This window comes from Scylla paramamosain, chromosome 3 (assembly GCF_035594125.1).
Source record: "Scylla paramamosain isolate STU-SP2022 chromosome 3, ASM3559412v1, whole genome shotgun sequence".
NCBI classification, from domain to species: domain Eukaryota; kingdom Metazoa; phylum Arthropoda; class Malacostraca; order Decapoda; family Portunidae; genus Scylla; species Scylla paramamosain.
The window spans coordinates 16,644,405-16,655,453 of NC_087153.1; the positions used below are offsets into that span (position 1 = coordinate 16,644,405).

Here is an 11,049-nt window from a genome sequence, read left to right on the forward strand (position 1 = left end):
CTTATCATGCTTGTATTTTATATATTTTTATAGTATATATTAAAGTGAAACGTAACACAGGCATGACACAATGAACATTTGCATCTTAACGAGTAATTTTGCTATGTATTAAGATTTTTAAAACTGGCTTTTGAGTAGATAAATTTATGCCTTCCTGCCTTTCCTGGTGGATTACAGTTCAGTTTGGGGATTGCTGGTCAAGAGATATGGCCCAGAGTATAACTGAGGCTGTGCAGCTCTTTGCAGGCATTTGGGTATTTTAAGAAAATACAGGATATTATGTATTGAATTATATTTTGTGAAATTAATACTGTATAAAGATAGTTAATATATACATGAATTTGTTCTGAAAAAGTTAATTCTAGAAAGAAAATACATTAGGTGGTGCCTACAACACCAGTTGTAGCTAAAGATCATGTGACAAACAAGAATCTATTGATATGCAAGCAGTTACGGATACCAGATATGCACCACACTTAGTAAGCTTGTATTTCTTGATAAATATTTTATCTGGCCTGCAAAGAGAAAATTATAATTTTTTTATAATTTGTCAGCTCTAGGTGACAATCAATATTTGTTTTATAATTTGTCAGCTCTAGGTGACAATCAATATTTGTTTTATAATTTGTCAGCTCTAGGTGACAATCAATAAACCCTGATTATTGCTCAGTTTTATCAACACCAAGGTCGAATGAATAATTATTTTATTATAAATCAACCTTGAATAAATCATTATTTTATTATAAATAACCTAGTTTTCAGTAAAGAAAAACATGTCTACTGCCTACTATGTACCATTCATTTATTGTGGCCAAGAGCAAGTAAACTCAGTTGCTAACCAGGTTGCAGGTGGGCTGATGTCGTCACTGATTATAAATGAAGTCTGTATTGTAAGACAAGAGGAACATAACAATACTCATGGTCAGGGAGCACCTCAAAACAGTACATCATTGCCATCAACAAGGTATGGCCCAACTATTTATGTACATTTTGGTTAAGCTACATCCAACCTCCTATGTTGACAAAGTATATGTTTGCGTGTCCTTAGAAAAAAATCTGTCAGCAAATTATGTCCATACATTATATTTTCTATATATTTATTTATTTGTCAGCAAACTACACTTATGTAGGATAATGATTTATTGGAAAATGTACATCTTTATATTGGTGTCGTTTGTTGTTACACAGTGCAGCACTGTCTGTAATTACAGCTTGCATTAATTCACTGCTTGCATGTAATCTATTTCCAGAGATGATGCCCCATGTTGTTTGAAGTCACTGTAGACTCCCCCAACAATCTGCAGGGTGACTGTTGTGATATTGGAGGTGTTGAGGGGCTCGGCATCAGGCACCTCCTGACCACGATAGTAAGGCTTGAATGCAGTGAAGGGAAGTACAATGCGTGTCCACTCATTTTTGGGAACCTGAAAATCATTTTGAGTCTTAAGATTATATGGCATCTATCAGAAGCTTGATTTACAAAGGAATATTTAATGGGATTTAAAAAAAAAAGTATTTAATGGGATTTGGGAATGTGTGCAATCTTCAGAAAGTGCACATCTTATACGAGACGCCCAGAACCAGAGTGATGTAAGCGACCTCACAATTGTTGTTTTTATTGCACTGTCTTCCCCAACCTTACTACCATGATGGGAGAGAGCATGGATGTCAGCATGGACCCCACAATAGAGTCAAAAATCCATCCAAGTGAAATTATCCATGGAACCTTCTTGTTGTGCTTGAGTGATCGCTGTCAGTTGCTGGGGCTAGAGAGAAGTAACTCCATCACACCAGCATGGGAAGAGCCAGCCAATGATGGCTCGTTCTGCAACTCATCTGTCATACCGGTGTAGGCTGACCCTGAGTGCTGCATTATTTGCACAGTATTCGACAAAGACTCAATGCCTCTGTCAGAGTAACAAGACATCATGGTTTGTTTTGTTAATTGTTTTTTAAGGTTAATGTGTGAGAAAGTTTCAGTGCCTGTATGACATTCATGCTGTTTGGAGACTTCTGTCTGCATCTTATTTTAACACAAAGTTGCTTCTCTCACTGGGTTTTGTGGCTTTGCTGGCTAAGTATAGCCTCTCCTTGTCAAAGCCTGACTGGCATTAGCAACAGCGAAAGTTTCACCAAAATCCCTAAAAGGTGACCAAGAAAGCCACATGACCACCAGTAGAGTGGCAACAATGGCAATGATAGATGTTTAAGATGTAAAGTGCATGGGATTCAGATAATGGAAGGCAACCTCTATCATGTATAGCATGAGAACAGGCTGAGTTACACCAAGGTTTGGAAGGTTTAGGGTGAGAGAAAGTGAGGAATGTACACCTTTATGCCAGATTATCACCTCTTATGTGCTCAGCACAGATGGGTCCCTGACAGTAGTAGTAGTCCAAGAAAAATCAGAATTATAACTATTCAGATCTACCCAATTAGCAGAGACAATGCCAGTGGCATCTCTACCTCTGTCTTGGAGGATCCTGAGAAGGAATCAAAGCCATAGGACAAGATACAGATATGAGGTTTTGTGATTAGAAGAGCCCAAAGGAGAAGAGTGACAGCGTAAGTTGAACGATTAGAGGTAAGAAAAAAAGTCAAGAATATTGGGTGTATATCCAAGAGGATCAGGAATATGAGTAGGGTTACTGCAGGGACAATATTTTATAGTATTTGACCACAGCTTATTAACAGTCTCTTTAAAGGTATTTATTCTTACTGGTGATCTTATGTAGTACTATGTCACTATATAAGATCACAGAATTACAATGCACTAAAAAATACAACATTTATTAATGATAAAAATTATAATAATGTACTTGATCTTGTGCAAGTAAAAAACATATGAATTACTGACCTCATAAAAAACTTCATAGGCAATGTCATTTGATCCCTGTCCATTGTGTCTGAAATTCACTTTGTACACATAGTTGTCACCTTGGCCTCGAACCTTCAGCTCTACCCCATTGTAGGAACTCAAGTCCCAGGTGTCCTGACTCTCAAAGCCAACAAAACCAGCACCATTGGGCTGAGGGTTGATCATGGAAAACATCACTGCCCTCTGGAACAGCTGTGTTTTCTGAAAATATATGCATGAAAACAATTTTCTCAGTTACTATATCTCTATTACTAATAACAATTATTCCTATACAAATGTATTCTATTCTAACCAGACTTAAGATTACTCTCCAGCCAGCCATTTTCATATGACTGCTATCTACCTTATTTCCAATGAATACCTGTTCTTAAGAACCTTCATGTGGCAGCAGTGGACATTCTCATCAAAGGGCAGCTGGAAAACATTAGAAAGTGGAGGTGCTTTCACTTCCACTTTCAATGGGGCAGCTGACTGACACTTCTAATGCTCTTACTACTTACCACTTATAAAAATTTGAATTATATTTAAGATGTATTTTTATTAACACTGTCAATATTAAATTTACCCTTTTGTGGTTTGCAATAATAAACAAAATATCAAACTATAAGATAACCATCCTATGGTTTTCACCATAAGCTGACAACCATATACTACATATATTGATTTTGTTATGTATATAATACATACATATATATTATTTCTAATTCACAATTTCTTTCTGAATGGTAAATTCTTTAACTTTATTACTGATATATGGTCAGTTTTGTATTAATACTTTTTAAGCTCATGACAAGACTTATTATTAATAATGGGACAAATCACCACCCCAAAAAAAGTTACAGGTAAGTGCCAAGAGCATCATGAGTACATCAATCAGCTATCCTGCTGAGAGGGGGTAGGGGGCAGGCGACAGCTTCTAGACTTGATTCACATAGTGACAAGGATTGAGATTATGTAATAAATTATGAAAATGAAATAGTAAGCATTATAATGTAACAAATAATAATGCCCCAACCTCTCATTAGTTGAAGTAAAATAGTAAACTAATACAGTAGGGTACACAGCGAACATGAATTGTTCCAACGGTGACTGAAGATCGTATAGAAAAAAAAGTAATTGGTTCCAGGGAACCAGACTATAAAAAATTTAACAGTTTTTGTAAATACATCAAAATGAGCACATTTGCACTACCTACTAAATTTGATATAACAGCAAATATGTAGTCTTTCCCAAGTTTCGTGCCTAGTTTTAAACCCTTAACATCACAGGTGTTTTGTAAAACTCCCATAACTTGGAGCCTCTCTCTCTCTCTCTCTCTCTCTCTCTCTCTCTCTCTCTCTCTCTCTCTCTCTCTCTCTCTCTCTCTCTCTCTCTCTCTCTCTCTCTCTCTCTCTCTCTCTCTCTAACAATCCTAACAATCCTAAATAGAATGAGACTGATTGAGAATGAAAATGGAATTAAGTATACAAGTGAAAGAGAGAAAGAATGAAGTGAAAATGACAAAATGAATGAGAGAGAGGGAGAGAGAATCTGACATAAGGGGGAGGGGAGGTGACAGAGTTAGTCTTGCAAGTTAGTTATTCCGATTAAATTTTTATTCAGATTTGAACCCTCACACGCATGGCAAGTTCATCTTGCTGGTTTTGGTTCGTTATTCTGATTAAATATTTATAGAAATTTCAGTGCTTGCACAAGTAGCGAGTTCGTTATGCCAGTTTTGGTTCGTTATTCCGATTAAATATTAAAATTTCAGTGCATCACTACAGTTGTACGTTACAACAAGTGTACATTGTTGCATACCTTACTGTATTTATGGTGAAGCTGTAGCTCCATGAAATTTTTGTGCAAAACTCAAATCTTCAGTCAAGTACATATGTATAATTTTCCCTTATTGAGTTTTGTGTATGAATGTCCACATGATAGATTCACTGAGTCACATACATTTTACACCACAGAGCAGCCTGTATATGTAATATTTCAGGAAATTTCCTCAATAAAGTGGAAAGTAAATGGTTTGTATTTTAATTTCCTGATAGTTTTTTTTTTTATACATATTTATTTTTTTTAAACATATTTAAAGCTTTTAATTAATCTTGCCATGGGCCATCTCTGGTTTACTGTAACATGGTTTCACACACCAAAACTAAATATATTCATAATGGCAGAACTGTTGGCCTTTACTCCTGCAGGACCTATAGATACAGAGTGACAGCACTGCCAAGTTTTTACTCCTCCCAGGAAGCAAGGTCATGAATCAACAAACATTTAATATCTATTGTGTCGAAGGAAGCAAGCCTAACTTGTCTGTTCAACCACAGACTTAAATTGTGAGTGGTCAGATAAACTACCACCCGACATGTACAATATGCAAACCTACTAACTTACCTGCAATACAAATGCTCCCTTTGACATGCCTGGTTCTCTTACAGTATCTGAGGATTCCACCCAGCTACTGAGGTTGGGTAGAGTTCGAAAATCATACATCATCATGCTGGCTGCCCGGTTATCACTAGTTACCACACTCCTAAGAGTAAGAGATAAAAGATTATGTTTTAAAGGCCAAGAAAAAGAGAACTTCTACAGAAAAGAAGTTCTATGGATATTTAAACATGCACATATTCTGAATCCTTTGTGCAACCAGGAATTATCCAATAAGAGATGACCGTCTCCATGCCATAAAACCACAAATAACTGCTGTCACATGTAGGAAAGAATCACCTCCCATAAGTTGAAGGGCACAACAACCGACTTGTATCTACAAGTCAGTGTAACAAAGGCAGGGACTGAACCCAAGATTTTATTTTGTAAAACATCTTTATTCTGTTTCAAAATGTTGATACTGCAAATAAAACCACAACTAAATGACTTACCATAGCAAAGAGTTCTAGCTATTTATATTACTAAAATTATTCTTGTGCAATTTTTCTTTTTTGAACAATTTTTTCCAAACATTGGATAGCATTACAAGAAAAGCAGACAGTACTCACCCTAAGGACATGCATGCACTACTCAAGCCCACTGTAGCACCCAGCAGGACATGAGCAATTCTTAATCCTTTGAACCACATCTTCCTGTAAGCATGATTGTCATTAGTTACATAAATCACAGTTAGTGCCTCCAAGTTTTAAGACATTAGGATGGCTGTTTGAAACTGAAAAGATGCAACATAAAAAAAAAAAAAAAATACAAAAATAAAATGCATAACTTTAAATAAATTATTAAAGTTACTGAAAGAATGCAGTGAATATAGGTTCTATGACTGGATGTAGCCAAGAGATGATGGTGATGCTTGGAAGGAGGACAGTGAATGTATGTGCAATGTAGGAGGTTAAGTACAAGAACAGTGATACAAGAGTTTGTTGAAGTAGAAAAGTATATTCTGGTGGAGTGGTGGAAATGAGAAGAGGGGAGGAGTGGGAGTTATGAAGTAGGAAGAATGAGCAGTAAGAACAATAAAAATAGTGACAATGTATGAACATCAAAACAGTGAGTGGAGGGAAGATAATGCATGTATTTTCAACGTGTTCTGCAATAAGGAAGGCCAGAAAAGTTTCTGGGAAAAGATGTTAGACAGGATTGCAGAAGTTATTGAAGAAGAGATACTGATGGTAGGTGGAAATACAAGTGGATGTATTAGCAATGACAGAAGATATGAAGTTATGGGTGTGTTTGGAATAAGGCAAAGCACAGACTACTGTGTGTTGATTTAGAGGTAAAGGACAAAAATAGGAAGAGACAAGAGGAAAATAAAATTAAATTAAATTAAAAGACCAAAACAAAAGAGAACTGGAGGAGGGTCTGGTTGAGAGACAGAATGTAGCACTACTATTATGAAAGAAGGGAAATGGTTTGTGGCGAAACAACCAGACAGAGGTAGAAGAAATATGAAGGTAGTATGAAGAGGTAAGACAAGCAACAGCAGAGGAGAAAAGAACATTCAGAGGGTGGCAAACAAATAAAACAAAGAGGGTAAGTAAGAGAATATATGAGAATTTTGGAGAAGAGAACAGTGGCAACAGAAAAGGAGGCAGCATGGCAGAAGTGGGACAGAGATATTGATATAAGATGAGAGACAAATATGCTTAAGATAACAAAGCAGATGAGAAAGGAAGTTGTTGGACCCATACACATCAAAATGAAAATGGGAACATATTGTATAGAATCAGGATATGAAGGGGAAACTGAACAAGTACATACTGTATTTGATAACATTTAAGATGCAAAGGCATAATGGACACCATATTTAATGCAGACAAAATATTACTAGAGACCACAAAATTTATATTTTCAAATTAATGTAATGAACTGCCTTCTTTGGAAGAAAAGTTCTATCTGTAATGGATAAGATCATCAGTGCAAGCATGGTTCAATCAACTTTACCGAATGACATAATGCGTTTTAGTTTTTGTACAATATGGCTCAGTTCAAGACGTCTTACAACATAGTATGTATTGCACATTTTATGATAAGTTTGAGTATAGAATGGATGACATCAGTTTGTTGGAGCATAAAATGTAAATGTGGCCATTTGCTATTGTATTCAGTGATAATGTATCTCTTATTACAGTAAAAGATTTCCTGTAATATACCTTTTATATGCAAGAGGGGCATTGGCCAAAGGCAACAAAAACTGAGAAAAAAATACTACTGAGATGCTAGTCCCTAAAAGAAAGGACCCAAAAGATTATCTAAAATTGGCAAAGATGAGTCTTGAAACCTCCCTCTTGAAAGTGTTCAAGGCATGGGTTGAAGGAAATACAGAAGCAGGCAAGGAGTGAATGGGACGAAAGATTGTTAACTCTTGCATTAGGAAGATGGACAAAACAAGGATGAAAGTATAAAGACTTGTGCAGCAAGGCCATAGGAGGAGGGGAGGCATGCTGTTAGCAAGATCAGAACAACAGTTTGTGTGAAACTAGTAGTAAAAGATAGCAAAAGATGCAACACTGGCAAATAGAAAGAAGCAGAAGACAGCCAGTTCGAGGAGTTGATCAGTTCTTTTGATTCCATTACGTGCCAGAATAACTTCCTGAAAATATACCCTAAAATTGGTATTATGCTGAGGATCATGAGAACTTAGGCAAAACTCAAATAAATGATGTTCATCAGTCAACATTGTCTAAATCCTGAGTAAATGTTCTGAGAATAATGTAATTTGTGCATGATATAATTTCTTGACTCCAACATGAGGACCCTAAGTACAAGTTTCAGAGGGGGTCCCCACAACACCTTGCTACAACTAGACAACCAACCAATCATGTTGTCCATTGCAGGTTTGTCAACTGAAGTCTGGATTTATCTGTTACAGTTTGGAGGCTTGTGCTGATTTCTGAAACCATCCTAACAGTTTCTTAGCAGTTGCCGTTGAGAATAGATTTTGTTCTCCAAACTTAGATACACAACCCTCCCTGTTTGGGTTAGGGGGTTATGAAACTTTAGATTTAGTCTTGAAATGTCCTTCACCATAATAAGACAAGATTGTTATTTGGCAGGAAATTATGTGGCAACTGAGATTATTACAAGGTAGTTAGAACATGCATGACAACTATGAGATTGTTATATGACACTTAAAACACAAGTGTGGCAACTATGAAACTGTTACATGGCAATTAGAGCTAATGTTACAACTAAGATTGTTACATGGCAGTCAGAACAAATGTGACAACTATGAGATTTTCACATGGTAGTTAGAACATGTGTAACAAATATGAGATTGTACTGTAGTGTTTAGGATGTTGTAATATGGCAGATGGGGAATTTCTTTCATCTAAAATCCTCACCTTCCCTCAGTTGTCCAAGTTTACTGGGGAATGAGATAGGAACCCTTGAGAGTTACAACAGCCAACGAACGATTTTCTGATTGGTGTTTTTCTTCTGGTGATACATGTAGTGAATTGACTGATATTTAACTTTTCCGTCGCAAATGCTTACTTTTCGAGTTGTGCCCCTTTTTTTTCAAGTTAAGCCTAACCTTCATCCCCAACAATCTTCGGGGACATATGGGGAATGGGGGTTTTGGATCAGGAAACATTAAATCGAGTAATGTACGATGCAGAAGACGCCAGAAATCAACAAAATCATATCAGAAAATCAATTAAGACAAATTACACTTTTGGCGGCGGCAGCGACGTCGGCCGCGAGCGTTGTTGTGTTATTTTTGGTGAGCAACGTTGCTAACGATTCGCTACCTTTCTGCCTGTATCTGCTACATTTAGCGTAATTTATTACTTAAACGTTTAAGGACGGAAAATTAATAATTTTTCGAGTAATGGCAGCTGGGGGCACGGAACAGCCACCTGATAATTTAATAATTGGGTCCCTTACAAGTCTAAAGTCTTCGCCACATATTACAAAATGCTGCCAAGTGCATGGAATTCAAACCATAATAACGGCATTTCCTTTAGGGCGAGGTTGGTTTTTTTTTTTTTTTTTTTTTTTTTCTCTCTCAAAGCCAGTGGTTAACAAAACACACTTCCCGAAAGTTTGAGGGAGTTCCGTCGAGACAATTTCTTTGTAGTCCAAAGTCGTAAAATTAAACCGCCTTTTCTTTGTCTTGGCCATTTTCGTTCACCGGCCACAATTACAAGAATGCCTGTCACCCCTGTAAGAACTTTATAATGTGGGCACTGTACTTAAAAAAAAAAAAAAAAAAAAAAAAAAAACTTCTTAAGAAGTAGTGGGGTACATCTTTGTCGTCCATATAGAATACCATGATGAATTCCTAATAGTTGTTGTCACATCCAGTACACACTACGGCCATCTTTATACTGACTGGCAATCGGCCTACTGCACGAAACAAATCAATGAACCGAAACTTCGAAACCGAGTGAAGCCCTAAATGTATTGTAATTATTTCACTAAGTGTAAGTATAAAGTACATTAACCTAACTTAACCTAATCTTAATTTAATTTAAAAAAAAATGGGTAAAAGTTATACCGTAGGGGGAATTCATGGAAACTCTCTCGGTGGTTTCTGGCTAAATGTAGCTCATCAATAACGCAGCAACGTCTTTTCAGTATTATTATTATTTTATTTATTTATTTATTTTTTTTTTATGTGAGTTTGTTGAGATCCGACCTCTTCTGCAACGCATATTATTCGATTTCATGCTCCTCCACTCAAAAATCCCGATTTCCCACAGGTCCCCCAAGACCGTTGCAGAAGAGGGGTAGGCAGAACTTGAAAAGAGGCATAACTCGTAAACCTGACATTTGTGACGGAAAAGAGATAGAAAATAAATCAATTCACTACATGCATCACCAGAAAAAAAAAAAAAAAAAAAAATCAGGCATATGAAAAACTCGCTGGTTGGGTGAAACAAAATAAATTGATGCCGGTTCTACCCATTAGGAGACTTTGCGTGGTATATGGTTTTAGTTCTCGAATTAGACAACACTTGAGCAACACGAGGGCTAGCAACGAACCATGCAGCAATCGGACCATTACTACTAAAAGCCTTGTTACAGACTTCTGCAAAGACATCTTTCTCGATGATAACAGTGAATAATCGTGACAGTAAGAGCCTCAGCGCACACGACCACAAGCTTGAACAAAATTTCTCAATACGGCCTACCGTATGCCCTGGGTGATGACAAACGGATTATATAATCACAAGGTTAGACCAGCCCCGGGCATTAAGTTTTCTGGGTAGTTAACAGCACTAGATAGTGTTATAATATTGAGCTTTTGAGAGCGTTACAGTGACGATATACAACATTTTCAGTGGTCTTAAACATAATGACAAGCTAACTCAGAACGACAGGGAATACCTTCTCTGGCCGCGCGTTCCCTTGCATTTGAAGGACAGCTGTGGTGCACTGAGCAGGACTCTGGGAGGTCCAGTGCACACGCTTACAGCTGGCAGTGGCGGGTGTATTTGATCACTCCCTTGTTTACTCGCACTGCTCCACTCATCCAGACACATGATTTGACTTATTATTATTATTATTACTATTTTTTTTTTATGTAAGATGAGCACAGGCCAAGGGCAACACAGAACAAATATACACACACAAAAAAAAAAGCTTTCTCCACGAGTGCCAAAAGGCCTACTAAGGTGCTAGTTATTACCTTTTCTACTGCTTTTACTTGTTGTATTACTTCTTCAATTTTCTATTATGTTTACTTTAGCATTCCAACTATTTTTGGTTTATAGTTCTTTTATTTTTTT

The 11,049-nt window shown here is 36.8% G+C and overlaps 1 protein-coding gene across 3 annotated transcripts; it reads right to left on the bottom strand.

The window, feature by feature from the left end:
* Nucleotides 1-275: 275 nt before the first annotated feature.
* LOC135091619 (uncharacterized) lies at nt 276-10,818 on the bottom strand. 3 transcript variants are annotated; one of them, XM_063989389.1, is made up of 5 exons: nt 10,649-10,818; nt 5,866-5,949; nt 5,264-5,402; nt 2,858-3,079; nt 276-1,424 (listed from the first exon to the last, which is right to left on the bottom strand). In XM_063989389.1, the coding sequence occupies exons 1-5, from the start codon at nt 10,801-10,803 to the stop codon at nt 1,218-1,220; spliced, it is 807 nt and encodes a 268-aa protein (XP_063845459.1). In that variant the 5' UTR covers nt 10,804-10,818; the 3' UTR covers nt 276-1,217. The 3 variants fall into 3 exon arrangements, with proteins under 3 accessions (XP_063845459.1, XP_063845468.1, XP_063845475.1); XM_063989398.1 differs by lacking the exon at nt 10,649-10,818 and adding an exon at nt 9,588-9,652; XM_063989405.1 differs by lacking the exon at nt 10,649-10,818 and adding an exon at nt 8,659-8,848.
* Nucleotides 10,819-11,049: the final 231 nt, after the last annotated feature.